The following is a 23,473-nucleotide window of genomic DNA, read 5'->3' as shown; positions in this document are numbered from 1 at the left end:
TCGGGGGGGATCGCAGAAAAGTCAGAGGGGAGCACATTGAAGCGTTCAAGCTGACGTTCCCTGAGACGTCGGTCAAGTCGTACTGCTAGGGCCATAACCTGGTCAAGGGAGTCAGGCGAGGGGTAGCTAACCAGCAGATCCTTCAGGGCGTCAGATAATCCTAACCTAAACTGGCACCTTAGGGCCGGATCGTTCCACTGAGAAGCTACGCACCACTTCCTAAAATCAGAACAGTATTCCTCAACCAGTCTCCTACCCTGACGTAAGGTCACCAGCTGACTCTCGGCTAAAGCAGTCCTGTCAGTCTCGTCGTAAATGAGTCCGAGGGCAGAGAAAAAACGATCAACAGAGGAAAGTTCAGGGGCGTCAGGAGCCAAGGAGAAGGCCCACTCTTGGGGCCCTTCCTGGAGTCGGGATATGATGATACCCACCCGCTGGTTCTCGGAACCTGAGGAGTGGGGCTTTAGGCGGAAATACAGTCTGCAACTCTCCCGGAAGGAGAGAAACGTCTTACGGTCCCCTGAGAACCGGTCAGGTAACTTGAGGTCGGGTTCTAGAGGTGAGGTGAGGGGTACTACTAAAGCAGCGTCACCCTGATTGACCCTTTGGGCCAGGGCCTGGACCTGTAGGGAGAGGTCCTGCATCTGCTGGGTCAGGGTCTCAAGGGGGTCCATGATAGCGTCAGCGTAGGAGAAAGGGTAGACTAGGTAAGGGCTTGTAATTATGTAATGGCAGGAAGGAGGTGAAGGGAAAGTGAGCCCTAATCTACCCACCGCCCTGTCCCTGCCTACTTGCAACGACCCGCCCTAGGCGACGAGGTACAACTGGGCGGCGGTCCCTACGCTGGCTAAGTGCACTGGAAGACAAACGGGGAACACGCAAGGGAAGGGGCAGTAGCCACGGAACGCCACGAGGAAACGGGGCGGCGAACGAATAGTCAGGACCAGGACGAAGTGAGTACACCCGAGCGGGCACGGAGACAGAAGCAAGCCAGGGCAAGCAAAGCAGGTCAAGCAGAACTGCAGCAAGGCAGAAGCACGGCAGAAGCAGGCTGGAGCAAGCAGCAGTGGGGCCAGGAATCCAAAAGAATTACAAGCACTGAGGGAGAGCACAGGGCAGGTAATAAAGGGCAGGGGGCGGAGCTAACTCCGAGAGACCAGGCCGCGATAGGCTCTCCCACTCCTGAGCCTGCCACCCTGGTTGGTGGGAGATGGTGTCAGTCGAACAGGTCTGGCCTCAGGTGTGGATTGATTAATCCCAGGAGTATACCTAGATGAAGTACCTGGCAGATCCCTAACAACCATAAAGTAAACAGTCAGCTTGGAGGCAAGCACATAATGGACAATATGTAGTAGGACAGTACTGTGGAGAATGCAAACTGCTGCGGACCACAGGAATTTTTTGACAGCCTGTACCTTGGGTCTCATTCACAATCTACAGGTTGATAAAACAGTAGTGTATAGTCTGGTGACCAATTTACTGAGCAATTGTGGGGAGTTGGAGTTCTCCCCAGCCCTGCATCTATTATCATAAGGCCCCTGTTTGTAAATGGAGGATTTCCATAAGGCCAACTTCTTCTGATCTCCCGGCTGCTGCAGAAATGTAAATATTCTTCACATTACTGCTTGCTCTGGGGTTGCCATGGTAGCATATCCCAAATTATGCAATGCCATCACGTCATATGATATTGTAAATGTTCTGAGTGGAGGTCACATGACCATCCAAATTCATCGTGTGGATGCTACCATGGCATTCCAACATTTGTTTAAAATGTCCCAATTAATGAAAACTTAATACAACATTTATGGCTGTAATATTTATCTTGATCAGACTATGAGAAAATCATGCTGACTAGCAACTCAATTGTAGAAATAAACAAATGGAATATGTATAAAATGGTATTTCTTATGAAAGCTAGTGAAAAGATAATACTTAATTCCCCAACCTGCAATACAAAAATCACAGCTGGAAACTGGTTACTATGGGTAACCGCTTCACTTCACTTATCATTAGCTTTTATATAGTTGTTTATACAATTGTTCCTTCTACAAATAATTGGGGTCAAAGTCAATCAGAACATAGCAACTTTTGATTATCCGTAATAGCTCATTCTAAATTGTCACACTATCCATTATCATAAAATAAAACTTTTTGTATTTCTCCCCAGTGCCATGTTAAAGTGAACACGTCTGGGGTAATAATACCTTCAAATGTTCCAAAAAGTCCTACAAGTATTGCAAACATATAGATTATGAACTCCCAGACAGCCATAGACCATTATTGCTTCACCATCAAACTTTACAGTTGGCACTACACATTTGACTAGAAGTGGTCTCCTGGCACCTACCAAACCCAGATTCAATGTGACTGATTGTTGAGGGTGTATTTTGCTGTAATCCAAGAATTTTATCTAGGAAAACTAAAACAATAGTAGAGCTACTTGATCAACTCAAATCCAGAATGAGACTCCTGCTAAAGGTTGAGGATATCTAGCAAAGTCTGCAGTGTAGCCCTAAAAAGTCAATAAAGGTGATGTTGGGACCTTGGATATAACTATAGATTGAATTTGATCAGGTAATAATGTGGTCAGAATGTCAAATTCACGTTGTGATATCTGCTTGTCAGAGCAAAATGGGGAACCAGTTAAAATAAGGTGGTCAATTCCCCAAAATGTTCTACACAAAGTTAAAAGGGTTGTCCACTACCGGACAACTGATGACCTATCTACCAGATAGGTCATCAGTATATCATTGGTGCGGGTCCGACACCCGGATCCTGCACCGATCAGCTGCCTGCGGGCACTGGATGTCATTGCACAGTATGCAATGTACGGAGTCGAAAGCAGTTGGCTCCGTACATTGCATAGCAGCTGTGCTACCGAACTGCAGCTCTGCTCCCATTCACTTGAATAGGAACAGTACAGCAGCTCGGCTGCTATTCCGTGTTCGAAGCCATCTGCTTCCGGCGTGGAGGTAGCCGGAGATGCTGATCGATGCAGGTTCCGGGTGTTGGACCCCCACCGATCATATACCTATGACCTATCTAGTGGATAGGTCATCAGTTGCCCGGTAGTGGACAAACCCTTTAAGGGAACACAACAGTTATAACTTATACATTGTGTTATGTCTAGTGCAAGTCCTAAGGGGGCTATGCAGGTATTCAAACACCAAAGAGAGAATCCCTGTGTCATGCACCGCCCCCTCAGGCCCTGCATTAGGCATAACACAGTGTATCAGTTTTGCTGAGAGTTTTCTTCAAATATAAAATGAAAGCGTCATTGGTTGTGCAAAATCTATGCAGACCAAAACTGTACCAAATGATGCACTGAAGCTAGAGATTATGAGCATGACTATGTGCCCTTGTAAGGTTATATGGTATTGTTGCGGTCTTTTTCTTCTTTTTTTTTCTCCATATTTTCAATAATATTTTTGGACTCCCCAATACTATGTAAACACGCCCTGTGAATTACACAATGTTGATTATAGTATTTGTGAATGACAGCTTTATTTATTTAAAGTGTTTACAGGGAAATGTGTTCAAGCTTGTAATCTTTTTACAATATGTCGCTGCACAGAAGGAGTAGGCTGCACGGCTATGGATCATATTTTTTTTTTTCAATTATTTTTCACTTGATTCACACCTGTCAGTTTCTGCTTTTCCACAGCGGCACCTAAAATTTAATTGCTTCCTCATGTTTTCAGTGAATAATAGAAATCCTCAGCACCGTTAATCTTATATTACAAAAGGAATGTGTAAACTGACATTTATACCCAGTCTACACTCTACCCTTCACAATGGCTGCAACAAAATCTATAAGAATTAAATAGAACTTGGCAACAGTAGTCTTTAAATAAAATGATGTGTTATAACGCAATCATTTAATTCCAGCAAATCATGTTATCTAACAGTGGTATAGTTTACCTCATGGATGTTCAAATTCCCAAAAGCAGAATAATCTGAACAGGTTCTAAAAGGGACATGATCTTAAATAGTTAATTTACCATTACGTGCAAAACCGTAGCCATGCATCACATAAGTATTCTCATATAAAGAAATAGAGAAACTTTCTAAAATCAATGTTTGTTTTTCAGAAACTGGCTCCCAATTAAATCAAGACAGGTTCCCTTTAAGATAAAACAAGAGGCATGTATTTGTAAACTGTATTGTAGGCTGGTGTGGGGCAATAGTTTGTATAGATACTGAGCCTCTTCTAAAAGGCTTACTGATAATCACATGTTTTATTAAAACTTTATTCCAGTAACTGCCTGTATAGTTTATAAAGAGTCCAAACTAGAAGTTTATGGGCCACATTGCAAGATCTGTTTCATGGCTGTATCTAGCTATAATATTGGTGTCTTCCTATGTGGCATCAAGGCCCATAGGTTCCCCTCCCGCCCCCAACAGGTACACCCCTGATTTTATACCTTTGTAGAATCTAGGTTTATTTTCCATAAAGTAGCCCCCCTCCCCCTTAAGAGATTATAGTTAGTGTATGGGTATGTTCACACGAGGTCATTAATTCCGTAATTGACGGACGTATTTTGGCCGCAAGTCCCGGACCGAACACAGTGCAGGGAGCCGGGCTCCTAGCATCATAGTTATGTATGACGCTAGGAGTCCCTGTCTCGCTGCCGGACAACTGTCCCGTACTGTAATCATGTTTTCAGTACGAGACTGTTGTCCGGCAGCAAGGCAGGGACTCCTAGCGTCATACATAACTATGATGCTAGGAGCCCGGCTCCCTGCACTGTGTTCGGTCCGGTACTTGCGGCCGAAATACGTCCGTCAATTACGGACGTAATGACCTCGTGTGAACATACCCTATAAGTTCAGGATGCCAAGAAACCATTTGATCTTCTTTTTGGGTGAACACCATTCCATTATGAGTGGTTACATACTCTAAAGTGGTCACAGGAGTTGCTGTCTGCTATAGCATACACTGCCTCTTTAGGCTGCACAGACTTGTTTTAGCTTCCTCTTATTCTGGCACAACGCATCATAAGAAGATTGCACAAGAAACCATACAGTTTATGTTTGGCTGAGCTCTTTATTACAGGTGTCCTGGACTGTAATTCCCTCATTATGTTAGCCAAAGGCCATATTGAATGACTGTTATAACATAAAGGTATATAGATAACTAAGCCTTTGAGAACAGATGTTCTAGGTGTAGCATGAATCCACTCACTATGTAAATTATCCACATTTACCAAGTACAATCCTCATTCCAGTCAAATCTATTTATTTCCTTCATGCGTATGGAAATAGGAAGATTGTTATGCACATTTTTAAATTACCCCTTGCTGAATTTCTCTTGATTTCGTATTTTAGTTTAATTGTATAACCGACCAAAATCTTAGTGGATTCCAGTAAAAGCTATAATTATCATAAGATTCTTTATGCTGCTTTTCATCGACCAACGAATATCATGAATTATTTTGTGTTTAAAAAAAGCTGAACAGCACTTCATGAGAATATTTTGCAAGTTACATGTGGCTTGCTAAAATTATAGTGCATCGTTCCTTAAATAACAAGAAAAATGAGAAAATAATACTTTTCTCTCCTCAGTGAAACATGTTAACCCAATGTTTGACTTTTAAGAATGAATAGGAAGATAGAACATTAGAAGAATATATCGCATTCTTAATTAATGTTATAAGCCCGAATTCACACACAACGTTTACTCGTGCATTCAGTGGCGTTTTTAGCAACATTTTGTTTTTTGCATTTCGTTTTTTCCGCCCAGAAATGCACCAGGCAGATGATAATGTAAAGTCTATAGTAAAACATGGGAATGCCTACATGCAAAGCATTTTGGATTGTGGTGTTTTTGGGGTTAGTGGCTTTTTTTTTTTCCCCCAAATCACAGCATGCTCATGGTATGGCATTTTTTAGGCAATTTTTTCATAGGCTTCTTTATAGGACTTCAAAAATGCCAGGAAAAAAGCATGTAGAAAAAGTCACGAAATAAAAAACACCACCAAAAAAAGGTCTTAACCCCTTCCCGCTCCTTGACGTACTATTACGTCATGGCAGCTCTATCGTTCGCGCTCCATGCCGTAATAGTACGTCTTGCAGTTAGAACAGCGGTGCGCGCGCCCGGCGCGTTCATGCGCTGTGATAGCTGCTGTTTCTGACAGCAGGCTATCACGGCATAATGGGACGGGACCATTTACTATGGTCCCGCCTCGCCGATCGCCGCTATTGGCTAGTCAGTGAGTAACTAGCCAATAGCAGCGATCGGTCTCATTCAGCACAGCAGTGCTCGAGCCCGGCGTTCCTGAGCTGTGATAGCTGCTGTTTCTGACAGCATGCTATCACAGCATAATGGGCCGGGACCATTTACTATGGTCCCGCCTCGCCGATCGCCGCTATTGGCTAGTCAGTGAGTAACTAGCCAATAGCAGCGATCATTCTCGTCACTTCCTCTCTCTGACCTCACATCCTGCTGCAACCGCCCTGAACGCCCTGTTGGAGTTAGCGAGGCGTTGAGATCGGTTGTGAGCAGAGAGTCAGAGAGAAAAGAAGTGAAAAAAAGTGAAAAAAAGTTTCTAAAACAACGTTTTTTTTGCTTCCCACCACCCCATCCACTACCCACTCCTGTTCCCTTCCTCTTTGAGTTCTACCCACGTTTTTTGGTCAGTGATCTCCTATCACTGACCACTTTTCAGTCTTCAGGACCACATTTCTTGGTCCCTGGGGATTTTTTTTTCATTTTTTTCTATATAAAACATAAAACAAAAAAAAAAATATAAAAAGAAAAAAAAGAAACAAAAAAAAATAGTTAGTTTAGCCAATTTTGAAAATTTAACTGGTTAGTTTAGTATTAGCCCCTTCCCGCTCCTTGACGTACTATTACGTCATGGCAGCTCTATCGTTCGCGCTCCATGCCGTAATAGTACGTCTTGCAGTTAGAACAGCGGTGCGCGCGCCCGGCGCGTTCATGCGCTGTGATAGCTGCTGTTTCTGACAGCAGGCTATCACGGCATAATGGGACGGGACCATTTACTATGGTCCCGCCTCGCCGATCGCCGCTATTGGCTAGTCAGTGAGTAACTAGCCAATAGCAGCGATCGGTCTCATTCAGCACAGCAGTGCTCGAGCCCGGCGTTCCTGAGCTGTGATAGCTGCTGTTTCTGACAGCATGCTATCACAGCATAATGGGCCGGGACCATTTACTATGGTCCCGCCTCGCCGATCGCCGCTATTGGCTAGTCAGTGAGTAACTAGCCAATAGCAGCGATCATTCTCGTCACTTCCTCTCTCTGACCTCACATCCTGCTGCAACCGCCCTGAACGCCCTGTTGGAGTTAGCGAGGCGTTGAGATCGGTTGTGAGCAGAGAGTCAGAGAGAAAAGAAGTGAAAAAAAGTGAAAAAAAGTTTCTAAAACAACGTTTTTTTTGCTTCCCACCACCCCATCCACTACCCACTCCTGTTCCCTTCCTCTTTGAGTTCTACCCACGTTTTTTGGTCAGTGATCTCCTATCACTGACCACTTTTCAGTCTTCAGGACCACATTTCTTGGTCCCTGGGGATTTTTTTTTCATTTTTTTCTATATAAAACATAAAACAAAAAAAAAAATATAAAAAGAAAAAAAAGAAACAAAAAAAAATAGTTAGTTTAGCCAATTTTGAAAATTTAACTGGTTAGTTTAGTATTAGGGTTAGTTAGTGTCAGGGAACCGTCAAAAAGCGTAGTTAGGTATAGTGTCAGGGAATTTAGCGTCAGGAATCGGTCACCGTAGATAGGCTTAGCGTTAGGGATCCATCACCGTAGTTAGGTTTAGCGTCAGGGAAGCTCGGAATAATTAGATAGGTTTAGTGTCAGGCACCCGTCACCGTAGTTAGGTTTAGTGTCAGGGAAGCTTGACATAATCTAGATAGGTTTAGTGTCAGGGAATCGTCGCCGTAGTTAGGTTTAGCGTTAGGGAAGTCCACATAAAATTTAGTTAGGTTTAGTGTTAGGAACCCTCGCCCTAGTTAGCTTTAGTGTCAGGGAAGTCCACTTGCTCTCTAAAAACAAAACACACATTTGTGCTAGTTGTGCTATCCTATTGCTCCCAGTTAGGGATTTATTTTTTTGCAGTATATAAATTTTGTCTTCGCACAACAAGCATGTCCCAACGGACATTTACTGCTGAAGAGGCGTATGCATTTCTGGCCTCCGACACAGACTCGTCGGATGGCGATACAGTATTTTATTTGTCTACCTCCTCATCCAGCGATGAAGAGGAGGGACCCCCTAGGAGACGCCCCAGGACCACCACCATAGTAGAAATCCCTGAGAGAAGTGACCCCACAACAAGTGATACCCCTGAGCGAAGTGACCCCATTTGGACACCCACACCAGACCATTATGAACCCCAAATCCCTGAGTACACGGGCAGCCCAGGCATCAAATTTAACACGGCAGGGTTCAGTGAGATGGACTTTTTCAAGTTCTTCTTCACTGATAACTTTATAGAGCTAATGGTCACCCAGACTAATTTATATGCCCAACAGTATATCACCAAGAACCCCAACTCATTTTATGCCCAATCCCAGAGGTGGACTCCTGTAAACGCAGCAGAGTTGGGCAAGTTCTGGGGACTGCTCTTGAACATGGGGCTTCTAAAAAAGCCATCCATTAGGACCTACTGGAGCACGGACATCCTATACCACACCCCGATGTACCGTATGGCCATGTCCAGGATGCGTTATGAGGCAATACTTCGCTTCCTACATTATGCCGATAATGAGCAGTGCCCACCCCGAGATGACCCCAGTTTTGACCGTTTATATAAACTGAGACCCCTATTAGACCATTTCAGTGCCCGGTTTGCCCAAGCATACACCCCCGAGAAGTGTATTTCCATTGATGAGTCCCTGGTACATTTTAAAGGGAGGCTTCAATTCCGCCAATACCTGCCAAGTAAGAGGGCAAGGTATGGCGTGAAGTTGTATAAGCTGTGCGAGAGTGCATCAGGGTATACATATAAATTCAGGATATATGAAGGGAAGGACAGCAGTATTCAGCCCCCAGAATGCCCCCCCTTACTGGGAATTAACGCAAAAATTGTGTGGGATTTGGTGCACCCACTGCTGGACCAGGGTTACCACCTCTACCTGGATAATTTTTATACCAGCGTCCCGCTCTTCAAGTGCCTCGCTTCCAGAAGGACTGCGGCATGCGGCACTGCTAGAAAAAATCTTAGAGGCCTCCCTAAAACACTGCTTGGGCAAACACTCAGAAGGGGTGAGAGCAGGGCACATTCTAGTAGCAACATATTGTGTGTCAAGTACAAGGACAAGAGAGATGTCCTTGTATTGACAACAATACATGGCCACACCAGTACCCATGTACCTGTACGAGGTACCAGTACAGAGACCCCCAAACCAGATTGCATCCTGGACTACAATAGGTACATGGGAGGGGTGGACTTGTCAGATCAAGTCCTGAAGCCCTACAGCGCTACGCGGAAATCGAGGGTGTGGTATAAGAAGCTGGCCGTGCACATCATACAGATGGCATTGTACAATGCGTACGTGCTACGTCGATGTGCAGGCCAGAGGGGAACTTTCCTGGAATTTCAAGAGGTGGTTATAAAGAACCTAATTTTTGGCGACCAGGAAGGAGGGGCACCCAGTACTTCTGGAAGCGAGGCCACACGCATCGTACCAGGGCAACACTTTCCAGGAGAAGTTCCCCAAACTGGCAAGAAGGGAAAAAGTCAAAAGAGGTGCAAAGTGTGCTATAAGAGGGGGATAAGGAAGGACACAACATACCAATGCGACACGTGTCCCGAAAAACCAGGGCTCTGTATGAAAGATTGTTTTAAAATTTACCATACATCCATTGATTTTTAATTTACCCTGATGCACTCCGCACAGCTTATCCCCCTCATCTTTCCCTTCTGAGCCCTGTCGTGTGCCCAGGCAGCTAATAACAGCCACATGTAGGGTATTGCCGTACCCGGGAGAACCCACATTACAATTTATGGGGTGTATGTCTCCAGTGGCACATGCTGGGCACAATATATCAGACACTGAAATGGCATATATGCATAGGAAATTGCAAATCTCACTTTGCACCATCTGCTGCGCATTACCTTTTACACAATAACTGTGGGGTCAAAATGCTCACTACACCACTAGATGAATGTCTTAAGGGGTGTAGTTTTTAAAATGGGGTCACTTCTCGGGGGTTTCAACTGTACTGGTACCTCAGGGGTTCTGCCTACATGACTTAGCACCAGAAAAGCTCCAGTAGGCTAAATGGTGGTCCTTCCCTTCTGAGCCCTGTCGTGTGCCCAGGCAGCTAATAACAGCCACATGTAGGGTATTGCCGTACCCGGGAGAACCCACATTACAATTTATGGGGTGTATGTCTCCAGTGGCACATGCTGGGCACAATATATCAGACACTGAAATGGCATATATGCATAGGAAATTGCAAATCTCACTTTGCACCATCTGCTGCGCATTACCTTTTACACAATAACTGTGGGGTCAAAATGCTCACTACACCACTAGATGAATGTCTTAAGGGGTGTAGTTTTTAAAATGGGGTCACTTCTCGGGGGTTTCAACTGTACTGGTACCTCAGGGGTTCTGCCTACATGACTTAGCACCAGAAAAGCTCCAGTAGGCTAAATGGTGGTCCTTCCCTTCTGAGCCCTGTCGTGTGCCCAGGCAGCTAATAACAGCCACATGTAGGGTATTGCCGTACCCGGGAGAACCCACATTACAATTTATGGGGTGTATGTCTCCAGTGGCACATGCTGGGCACAATATATCAGACACTGAAATGGCATATATGCATAGGAAATTGCAAATCTCACTTTGCACCATCTGCTGCGCATTACCTTTTACACAATAACTGTGGGGTCAAAATGCTCACTACACCACTAGATGAATGTCTTAAGGGGTGTAGTTTTTAAAATGGGGTCACTTCTCGGGGGTTTCAACTGTACTGGTACCTCAGGGGTTCTGCCTACATGACTTAGCACCAGAAAAGCTCCAGTAGGCTAAATGGTGGTCCTTCCCTTCTGAGCCCTGTCGTGTGCCCAGGCAGCTAATAACAGCCACATGTAGGGTATTGCCGTACCCGGGAGAACCCACATTACAATTTATGGGGTGTATGTCTCCAGTGGCACATGCTGGGCACAATATATCAGACACTGAAATGGCATATATGCATAGGAAATTGCAAATCTCACTTTGCACCATCTGCTGCGCATTACCTTTTACACAATAACTGTGGGGTCAAAATGCTCACTACACCACTAGATGAATGTCTTAAGGGGTGTAGTTTTTAAAATGGGGTCACTTCTCGGGGGTTTCAACTGTACTGGTACCTCAGGGGTTCTGCCTACATGACTTAGCACCAGAAAAGCTCCAGTAGGCTAAATGGTGGTCCTTCCCTTCTGAGCCCTGTCGTGTGCCCAGGCAGCTAATAACAGCCACATGTAGGGTATTGCCGTACCCGGGAGAACCCACATTACAATTTATGGGGTGTATGTCTCCAGTGGCACATGCTGGGCACAATATATCAGACACTGAAATGGCATATATGCATAGGAAATTGCAAATCTCACTTTGCACCATCTGCTGCGCATTACCTTTTACACAATAACTGTGGGGTCAAAATGCTCACTACACCACTAGATGAATGTCTTAAGGGGTGTAGTTTTTAAAATGGGGTCACTTCTCGGGGGTTTCAACTGTACTGGTACCTCAGGGGTTCTGCCTACATGACTTAGCACCAGAAAAGCTCCAGTAGGCTAAATGGTGGTCCTTCCCTTCTGAGCCCTGTCGTGTGCCCAGGCAGCTAATAACAGCCACATGTAGGGTATTGCCGTACCCGGGAGAACCCACATTACAATTTATGGGGTGTATGTCTCCAGTGGCACATGCTGGGCACAATATATCAGACACTGAAATGGCATATATGCATAGGAAATTGCAAATCTCACTTTGCACCATCTGCTGCGCATTACCTTTTACACAATAACTGTGGGGTCAAAATGCTCACTACACCACTAGATGAATGTCTTAAGGGGTGTAGTTTTTAAAATGGGGTCACTTCTCGGGGGTTTCAACTGTACTGGTACCTCAGGGGTTCTGCCTACATGACTTAGCACCAGAAAAGCTCCAGTAGGCTAAATGGTGGTCCTTCCCTTCTGAGCCCTGTCGTGTGCCCAGGCAGCTAATAACAGCCACATGTAGGGTATTGCCGTACCCGGGAGAACCCACATTACAATTTATGGGGTGTATGTCTCCAGTGGCACATGCTGGGCACAATATATCAGACACTGAAATGGCATATATGCATAGGAAATTGCAAATCTCACTTTGCACCATCTGCTGCGCATTACCTTTTACACAATAACTGTGGGGTCAAAATGCTCACTACACCACTAGATGAATGTCTTAAGGGGTGTAGTTTTTAAAATGGGGTCACTTCTCGGGGGTTTCAACTGTACTGGTACCTCAGGGGTTCTGCCTACATGACTTAGCACCAGAAAAGCTCCAGTAGGCTAAATGGTGGTCCTTCCCTTCTGAGCCCTGTCGTGTGCCCAGGCAGCTAATAACAGCCACATGTAGGGTATTGCCGTACCCGGGAGAACCCACATTACAATTTATGGGGTGTATGTCTCCAGTGGCACATGCTGGGCACAATATATCAGACACTGAAATGGCATATATGCATAGGAAATTGCAAATCTCACTTTGCACCATCTGCTGCGCATTACCTTTTACACAATAACTGTGGGGTCAAAATGCTCACTACACCACTAGATGAATGTCTTAAGGGGTGTAGTTTTTAAAATGGGGTCACTTCTCGGGGGTTTCAACTGTACTGGTACCTCAGGGGTTCTGCCTACATGACTTAGCACCAGAAAAGCTCCAGTAGGCTAAATGGTGGTCCTTCCCTTCTGAGCCCTGTCGTGTGCCCAGGCAGCTAATAACAGCCACATGTAGGGTATTGCCGTACCCGGGAGAACCCACATTACAATTTATGGGGTGTATGTCTCCAGTGGCACATGCTGGGCACAATATATCAGACACTGAAATGGCATATATGCATAGGAAATTGCAAATCTCACTTTGCACCATCTGCTGCGCATTACCTTTTACACAATAACTGTGGGGTCAAAATGCTCACTACACCACTAGATGAATGTCTTAAGGGGTGTAGTTTTTAAAATGGGGTCACTTCTCGGGGGTTTCAACTGTACTGGTACCTCAGGGGTTCTGCCTACATGACTTAGCACCAGAAAAGCTCCAGTAGGCTAAATGGTGGTCCTTCCCTTCTGAGCCCTGTCGTGTGCCCAGGCAGCTAATAACAGCCACATGTAGGGTATTGCCGTACCCGGGAGAACCCACATTACAATTTATGGGGTGTATGTCTCCAGTGGCACATGCTGGGCACAATATATCAGACACTGAAATGGCATATATGCATAGGAAATTGCAAATCTCACTTTGCACCATCTGCTGCGCATTACCTTTTACACAATAACTGTGGGGTCAAAATGCTCACTACACCACTAGATGAATGTCTTAAGGGGTGTAGTTTTTAAAATGGGGTCACTTCTCGGGGGTTTCAACTGTACTGGTACCTCAGGGGTTCTGCCTACATGACTTAGCACCAGAAAAGCTCCAGTAGGCTAAATGGTGGTCCTTCCCTTCTGAGCCCTGTCGTGTGCCCAGGCAGCTAATAACAGCCACATGTAGGGTATTGCCGTACCCGGGAGAACCCACATTACAATTTATGGGGTGTATGTCTCCAGTGGCACATGCTGGGCACAATATATCAGACACTGAAATGGCATATATGCATAGGAAATTGCAAATCTCACTTTGCACCATCTGCTGCGCATTACCTTTTACACAATAACTGTGGGGTCAAAATGCTCACTACACCACTAGATGAATGTCTTAAGGGGTGTAGTTTTTAAAATGGGGTCACTTCTCGGGGGTTTCAACTGTACTGGTACCTCAGGGGTTCTGCCTACATGACTTAGCACCAGAAAAGCTCCAGTAGGCTAAATGGTGGTCCTTCCCTTCTGAGCCCTGTCGTGTGCCCAGGCAGCTAATAACAGCCACATGTAGGGTATTGCCGTACCCGGGAGAACCCACATTACAATTTATGGGGTGTATGTCTCCAGTGGCACATGCTGGGCACAATATATCAGACACTGAAATGGCATATATGCATAGGAAATTGCAAATCTCACTTTGCACCATCTGCTGCGCATTACCTTTTACACAATAACTGTGGGGTCAAAATGCTCACTACACCACTAGATGAATGTCTTAAGGGGTGTAGTTTTTAAAATGGGGTCACTTCTCGGGGGTTTCAACTGTACTGGTACCTCAGGGGTTCTGCCTACATGACTTAGCACCAGAAAAGCTCCAGTAGGCTAAATGGTGGTCCTTCCCTTCTGAGCCCTGTCGTGTGCCCAGGCAGCTAATAACAGCCACATGTAGGGTATTGCCGTACCCGGGAGAACCCACATTACAATTTATGGGGTGTATGTCTCCAGTGGCACATGCTGGGCACAATATATCAGACACTGAAATGGCATATATGCATAGGAAATTGCAAATCTCACTTTGCACCATCTGCTGCGCATTACCTTTTACACAATAACTGTGGGGTCAAAATGCTCACTACACCACTAGATGAATGTCTTAAGGGGTGTAGTTTTTAAAATGGGGTCACTTCTCGGGGGTTTCAACTGTACTGGTACCTCAGGGGTTCTGCCTACATGACTTAGCACCAGAAAAGCTCCAGTAGGCTAAATGGTGGTCCTTCCCTTCTGAGCCCTGTCGTGTGCCCAGGCAGCTAATAACAGCCACATGTAGGGTATTGCCGTACCCGGGAGAACCCACATTACAATTTATGGGGTGTATGTCTCCAGTGGCACATGCTGGGCACAATATATCAGACACTGAAATGGCATATATGCATAGGAAATTGCAAATCTCACTTTGCACCATCTGCTGCGCATTACCTTTTACACAATAACTGTGGGGTCAAAATGCTCACTACACCACTAGATGAATGTCTTAAGGGGTGTAGTTTTTAAAATGGGGTCACTTCTCGGGGGTTTTAACTGTACTGGTACCTCAGGGGCTTCTGCATACATGACTTAGCACAAGAAAAGCTCCAGTAGGCCAAATGGTGGTCCTTTCCTTCTGAGTCCTGCCATGGGCCCAAACATCAGTTTATCACCACAAATGGGGTATTGCCGCACTCAGGACAAATTGGGCAACAAAATGGGGTGTTTTATTCCTTGTGAAAATAAGAAATTTTGAACAAAAATTACATCTTAATGGAAAAAAATATCATTTTTTTAATTCACAGCCCAATTCAAATAGGTGCTGTGAAAAAACGGTGTGGTCAAAATGATAACAACAACCATAAATGAATTCCTTGAGGGGTCTAGTTTCCAAAATGGGGTCACTTCTGGTGGGTTTCCATTGCTTTCATACCTCAACACCTCTTCAAACCTGGCATGCTGCCTAAAATATATTCTAATAAAAAAGAGGCCTCAAAATGCACTAGGTGCTCCTTTGTTTCTGAGGCTTGTGTTTTATTCCACGAGCGCACTAGAGCCACATGTGGGACATTTCTAAAAACTGCAGAATCTGGACAATACATATTTAGTAGTATTTCTCTGGTAAAATCTTCTGTGTTACAGAAAAAAATGGAATAATATTGAAATTCAGCAAGAAAAATGAAATTTGCAAATTTCACCTCCACATTGCTTTAATTCCTGTGAAATGCCTGAAGGGTTAAAAAACTTTCTAAATGCTGTTTTGAATACTTTGAGGGGTCTAGTTTTTAAAATGGGGTGTTTTATGGGGGTTTCTAATACATAGGCCCCTCAAAGCCACTTCAGAACTCAAGAGGTACCTTAAAAAAAAGGCTTTTGAAATTTTCTTAAAAATATGAGAAATTGCTGTTTATGTTCTAAGCCTTGTAACGTCCAAGAAAAATAAAAGAATGTTAAAAAAACGATGCCAATCTAAAGTAGACATATGGGAAATGTGAACTAGTAACTATTTTGGGTGGTATAACCGTCTGTTTTACAAGCAGATGCATTTAAATTCTGAAAAATGCAATTTTTTCAAAATTTTCTCTAAATTTTGCAATTTTTCACCAATAAACACTGAATATATCGACCAAATTTTACCACGAACATGAAGCCCAAAGTGTCACGAGAAAACAATCTCAGAATCGCTTGGATAGGTTTAAGCATTCCGACGTTATTACCACATAAAGTGAAATATGTCAGATTTGAAAAATGGGCTCTGAGCCTTAAGGCCCAAACTAGGCTGCGTCCTTAAGGGGTTAAAGAGCCTCTGTCACCAGATTATAAGTGCCCTATCTTCTACATAATCTGATCGGTGCTGTAATGTAGGTAACAACAGTGGTTTTTATTTTGAAAAACGATCATTTTTGACCAAGTTATAAACAATTTTAGATTTATGCTAATTAGTTTCTTTATAAATTATCACAGAAACTGGTGTAAATTATAGCGGAAATCTACACCAGTGGAAGTTTTATCCCATGACATCAGGTGCAGGCGCCCTACAATAGAAGTGAATTGGTACTATGGTAGGCACACAACATTTCCCATTCACTTGAAAGAAAGTGTGATTAAAGCATTGAAAAGTTGAGTTACTTGAAATGCGCATCATGCAATTCAAGTTGTACAACCTGCCTTTGGCCTCAGATACAATGATGACATTTATGATTATATCTCTTATAGTCTAGTCACTTTTGACATTAGTATACACATTGGAGCAAAAGGTCGGCTTCTTGTGCTGGCAATTCCCTCTCATTCCTTCATTTTTATGGTGCTGTTTTAAGGCTCACAAAGGCAACCTTGTGGTGGAAATGTGGTATTGCAACTTTACTATTCAGTAGTTACCAGCTTTGATGACTTTACTGCTGCTCTGGCTTTTGGCCAGACAGTGTTGCATTACATGTGGCCGTTCCAACATTCTGCTTCTTTCTTGATTTATTGAATGTCAGTTCATGTGGTGCTTTGTCTTACCTCCACGAGAGTTATTGTCTTTAGGAAGATATTCTGGAGGGGCTGTAACAGCAATTTGTACTGATAAAACTGGCACACAGATGATACAGTCTGTGATCTATGTGATCTACAGGGGTTCAGTGGAAAACAGAGACTCTATTTAACGTTTAATATGTAAGCAAATGAATACATGGTATGGGAATTTTGACGTTCCTTTGTGTTTGTATTAGAGTCTAAGCCACTTTAAAGTGTGAATGAATCTATCTACCTGAAGATCATCTGGGAACTGGAGAAAGCCATTAATGTCAGTGAACATACCTAGGATAGCCACTGTATTATATATTTGTAATGAGTGGTGACACGCTCCCAATATTCCATTCACACTTTATGAATTGCCTCTGATATATATGTTATATACATAATGTTCTGTGACACTGAGGGAACAAAGTCACGGTGGTCTTGAAGGGTATGTCCTGATGTTATAAAGTGCTACCCTTTGCTATAAAGGAAATGTGAAATAAATATATGTCTCTCATCCAATGTCAAAAGAATGATATTTTTTTTTACTGGTATTGAATGGAGACATACTAACCTCCCAGGTCCTGAACTGGCAATTCTGAGCAGTTTGATTGCCTACTTGATTGTTTGCAAGATAACTGTAAGATTGGCAGTGACAGGGTAATTTAGTGGAGATTGCAATGTCAGACTATATCCAAAGGGGCTCACTGGCACAATGATGTGATTCTCCTGACTGACAGGCCACTGGGAGATTGGTGTGCCAATTTAAAGTTCAGTGTCTTCAAAAAGTGCTTGCCTGTAGAAGCCCATTATCATGCTGCTGTTATGAGGTCATCTGGGAATAATAGGTTCACACGTATTAATAGACATAAAAAGTGTAATGGAACATATATGTGTTCAAAAAGGAGACAATTACATCTTATGGAGCCGAGTTCGGTCATTAAGGTGTGTGAACCAAACTTTGGAAAGAATGGCTTTCGCTCTAGATATACTGTATATAAACATTACATATAAATATTATTTGGAGAGTTTTGTAAATATAACACTACAAATCTGGAATAAGAATATATTTATTTTCCGGATACATGACTTGTGTGCCTTATTCGTAGCTGCATTGTGTCTCTCGGTAGCTTTAAATCCCAGAGTACAAAGACTTGTGGGAAAGCAGCATTAGCCTGGTAAGATAAAATCTACCACTACCAGATTGGTTGTCAGTAGCCTTCTTAGAAATGGGCTCAATTCCTCTGTGTCATTCTGTATCATCCATAGGCAAATAGCTGAACAGAATCACTTATGTATTTCATTACCTTAAGAAGGACCTAATTTGCCAGACATTGTAACAATATCGTGGTGTCATTGATTTCACATTTATATGATTAGTTACAAAAAAATCTTGCCTTCTTTTTGCACATCAGAGCATCCACATGCTTTTGGTCAGTATGCCCTTGAATGAACAACCTGTAATGAAAGATGAGCTTTAAGAATCAGGTTCAGAATGTTATACATTTTTAACCAATTTCCAAAAGACCGTGGAGGATTTGTAAGGCTGTTCCCTTTATAGAAACTGTGATGCCACTGTGAGTAAGATAAGAATTGTATTGATAGAGAACCAAATTCAAGTTAAAAGTAGAATCTCTTATATGGGCCGTGTAAACAAGCACCGATCAACGAGACATCAAGGAGCAATGCTTGGTTATGTATGGGGACGAGCGATGGTTACTACTACATCATGTCGGCAGCACATCTACCTGTTTACACGGGAAAATGTGCTACCGAAAACTATAATATTTAATGCTGCATAAACTATACGATCAGCCGCTCATCGTTGCCCTGTCTACACAGGGCAATGATCTAGAACAAGCATTCATATGAATTCTCGTATGCCTGATAATTGACCCGTGTAAAAACGCCTTAAGTGTAGCTTTCTCAGAAAGTGTTCGTGTTCCCAAGTATTGGTAATGCTGAAGGTATTAAAGTGGTGCTCTTCCTATGATTAACATTGACTACATAGACGTCTGGTGAAAGATCTAGCACCTTTATCATTTATCGCAAATTAAAAATTTTACTGTTTTTATTTCTGTTTTAGTTTGTTTACAGTATATGAAAATAATCTCCCATTGCTAGCTGGAAATCACCAACAATCAGGCTTGCCAATGTTTACCGATATTTTTCTTACTTTGTCTCACTTAATGAGCTTCTTTGCAGTTGCAATTCATATGTTATACTGGCCATATACATTAGACAATCTACTCTGTATAGGGGCTGTCTAAAATTGTTGAAACAAGGATTGTATCACAACATGCCATCCATTCTCGTCTCAGGAAATAAGTGTTAAGCAGTTGATTATCTCCCTCTCCTCATGGCAATAAACATTCTCACTCGGCTGTTCCGAGAATGCATGTTTTTGAGGGTGTTGGAGGAGATCCCATGTGCCTGGCCAGTGTTATAGTCAGTTTGCAAGGGTTATTGAGGTATCAAGAAGTCAGTTAGACCAACAACCTATTCTGTAAAATATAACCATGTGAACTCGAACTACTAAATAGAGACACATGTTATGATTAGAATGACAGTATACATACTATACTTTCTGTTTCATTTATGGACAGTGACGTCAGGGATTCCCTCTATGAGCGGAATCCCCGGCCACAAGGACGGCAACGCTCTGGCAGGGGATTCCGCTCCAGGAGGAGCTACTGACTTCACTGTCCATATATGAGTATTTTTTGTACTATATTTTCCACTAACATTGTATGTGGCACTCTCCTGGTTTACTCTGTTATTGTTTTCAGAGAAAGTATGGCCGTCTGGGCCATGCAACAACCCAGAGTCCATATTAGTTTGGTTGTTTTAGTTTCTCTATATTCTACTGCAGTTTATATAATTAAAAAACTGATGCACCAATGCCATGTCGGTCTAAATATGAGGCTAACAACTATCAGCCATTTTTTTTTTATGTATGATGAGTTAGCACTTGGGCAACGATGTATTTTTATTCTGCGCTACAATTCACATTAAATAAGCCTGGTTCAACATCTAGAAGCTAAAGGGAGTTAGAGAAATATTTGCTGTATTTATGGAAATGTCTTACTCCGCGAGTTTTTATTCGTGACAAAGTTAAGACTCCCAGGTAGCTAGAAATGGTTAACAACTGGCGAGCTGGAAGAAATCTTTTCGTATCCTGCTCTGCAGTGCTGTCACTTAATTTTTATGTATATCTGTTTAAGTTGCTGATATTTATTCACTTCTATTTGATTCTTTTAGATGGGCTTGTGGACTGCCTGGACCCGGACTGTTGTCTGCAAACAACTTGTCAGTCGAGTTTACTTTGCCGTGGATCACGTGACCCTCTTGATATCATCCAGCAAAGCCAGTCAGGCTCACCAGCAGTAAAGTCTTTTTATGATCGAATCAAACTTCTGGTAGGAAAAGACAGCACGCACATCATTCCTGGAGAAAATCCTTTCAACAGCAGGTACAAAATAGAAAGATTAATACAGATTTACAGGATCATATAAGTTAAAAGAAGAATCCTTTAGCAGCTGTGATATCTACCTTCAAAAAAAACCTCAAGATTGTAGTTGCTGTATATCCAAGGTTTTTTAACCCCTTCCTGCCTTATGACCTACATTTACGTAATAGGAACTATACAGTTCTCAAGAAATTACGTAAATGTACGTCATAGTCATGGTGTAGGTACAGATTGTGTCACTTGCTGGTGCTGGCTGTATTAAACAGCTGACACCTTGCTTTAATGGCTGGGAACGGAGATGACGGTGCGATGGGTGCCTGTGGGTTTCTATATCAGACAGGGGCCTAACAAAGGCCCCCAGCTCTACCATCTTAACACAAAAATTAGGCCCTTCCTGCTGTTTTTTCACTAGCCGCCCCAAAAATTCTTAAAATTATGCAACACATTAGCAGTACACCAAATTTTGCCTTAGAAATCATCTCAACTCATCCTCCAAAAAACAAGCTCTCATACGACTAAATGTACTGAAAAATAAAAAAATTATTGCTGTTGGAATGTGACGGTGAAAAAACAAAAAAATCGCAGCGTCCTGAAGACCAAAAAAGGCTGCGTTCTTAAGGGATTAAAATCTTAATTTTTCAAGCTCATTTGCGTTCAGTATTAATCAAGTAAAGAAAGATTATACTGTACGTCATATTCATCTAGTTCTAGTAACTGAAATATTTCCTGAACTGATTAAATGAGGAGCATTATTGTTCTAGTTTTTCCAATATCACATTACAGAATATGTAGTAGACACACCTGCATTTTCCAATATGCCTAAAGCCTTATTCACACTTTATGTGTTGGCTCGGTACTCCGTCCAAATGGAGTAGGTGCAGAACACAGCCAATGTTATTCTATGAAGATGTTCACACCTTTGAAATTCTGCACCAACTTTTCCCTTGCATGCACTGCCTATTTTTTACTACACAGCATATTCCATTGCGTGCCTTATAATACACTCTATTGCACAATAGGCTCTCTGTTTTCAGTGCTTCTAGAAGGAAATATAGTGCATTATATGGCACCTGCATAGAACAGTACAGACCGAAATACGTTGTGCTGTATAGTTTTGTATTCCCCCACAATATTATAGTATTCTAGACTGACATTCAGAATTAAGTGAAATGAGGCGTAACACTGATCCAGCCACCCTGACAGGTTACAGTGAAGCCCAAAAAAAATACAGGTCTAATGAAAAAGTTTCAGGAAAAATGTAAAACTTTATTTGCCTAAAACATTGTACCGTAAAAAAACATGATTATGGTAGCCACAAAAGCATAACCAATAAGGCATGTACCTGTCAAAAAATCCTATTTACAACACTATTAGAACTGGACACTGTCATAATATAACACAATCGACCAAAATGTTGTGCGTGAATAAATATCAATAATAAGTGTGTAAGATCCACTCTGAGATCTGTCAGTACAAAATCCTGATATTCTCACTTCTTTATTTGCGTAAATTCTCTGTCCATTCAGGCAATGATCATAATCTTAACATGTGAGCTTGTGGCAGCTACAGATACAATGATAATCATCAGCGATCTAACACTAAACAATAATTAGTATTGTCTCAAGATATACCTTAGCGGCAAATCTCTATTGATGTCCGATTGCTGTGACCCCCGCTGTTCACTAATATAAAATGGCAGAGGTGCTAGGAAAACCGCAATACCAGTTCAACTCCAGTTGGCTCCGTTTGCTTGGTCAGCCTTCAAAGGAAGCACGGCAAAGCCGAAAAGAGACAAAGTAGCGCGTCAATTCCTAACACCACTACTATTTTGTTTTAGCAGACAAAATTATAATAATTTCCATAGTACCAAAATGATTGTTTTAAACTAATGGGAACTTGTTGGAACTAATTTTCTAACTGCTATCTGAAGAGTAACAACACCCGTTCAGCAATTCAAATGTTTCCAACATTGGGCAAAGTTTTTACATGATAAATCATTCCCATCTTGTAAATACTTTTCAATGTACGGGTGTCTCTATTACAATGGCGTCCCAGTGGAGAGAAATATCAGAAGGCTGGGTGGATCATGGGGCACATCTCTACATCTATGAGCACCCTAACATTAACCAAGACTAGTTAAAATACCTGGAAACAAAATTGACGTAAAAAGAAAAATAGAAGTGTTTTAAACATGTTGTCTCTGACTCAAAGGTTCAATTATAGAGAAGATACTTCCTGAAGATATTCATCTCACAATGTATAGAACATTTAGTCAATTCTCCATTGAAGAGAGAAGCCATTATTGATTTATTAGCCAATCGCAGCTAGTTTCTAGAAATACTTTGCAGGTCAGCATACAGAATGTTGTATATTAACTGGTATTAGTGGTAATAGTCCTTCGATATCCACATCGGGAGGTCCAGTGAAAACTATTCAGCAAGTAAAGTTATGCTAAAGTTACAAGGGCTCCTGTTCTTTTGAGTCCATAATCTGGAACGAGCCAGAAAAGGAGAGCAATTAGGGTGTATTTTTTGTCATAGACGGTTACATATAATATTTGATACATATCCATGTTACATACATCATTGAGATATAGCTATTCATCTCTGGTTTAAATTTACAGTATTTTAATGAAATGTAGTATAAAACACAGTCAAAAGCAGGCCAGTTTTACAGCTTTATGAAAGAGTAATAATTCAGTTTGGCTACTCATGGGTGACCAAATTATATATATTCTGCTGTTCCGCATTGCAGTTCATTTCAACATATTGCAGAGATAGCCTCATTGTGATGCCTCCAGGTTGCCTACAGGAAATCCCACCGGTCCTCTACCAGATAGACAGTTTCAACATAATCGTTATTGGACAAGGGAACAATTCATTTTGAAGCCAATTACATAATAATAGTGGACTAGTATGGGCATCTAGTGTAAAATAATTTTCTTGTAAGTAGACC

The 23,473-nt window shown here is 42.5% G+C and overlaps 1 protein-coding gene across 11 annotated transcripts in view; it reads left to right on the top strand.

The window, feature by feature from the left end:
* Positions 1–23,473, top strand: part of TENM2 (teneurin transmembrane protein 2) — a 2,339,501-nt gene that overhangs the window by 2,230,411 nt on the left and 85,617 nt on the right. For all 11 annotated transcript variants that reach the window (XM_075856427.1, XM_075856426.1, XM_075856423.1 and 8 more), the window contains one exon: positions 20,311–20,521. In XM_075856427.1, the coding sequence (XP_075712542.1) occupies positions 20,311–20,521 (211 nt within the window). The remainder of the gene's footprint in view (positions 1–20,310; positions 20,522–23,473) is intronic.

This window comes from Rhinoderma darwinii, chromosome 3 (genome assembly GCF_050947455.1).
Source record: "Rhinoderma darwinii isolate aRhiDar2 chromosome 3, aRhiDar2.hap1, whole genome shotgun sequence".
In the NCBI taxonomy this organism is placed as follows: domain Eukaryota; kingdom Metazoa; phylum Chordata; class Amphibia; order Anura; family Rhinodermatidae; genus Rhinoderma; species Rhinoderma darwinii.
Note: the sequence above shows the minus strand (reverse complement) of the source record. Positions and strands in the feature narration are given on the sequence as shown.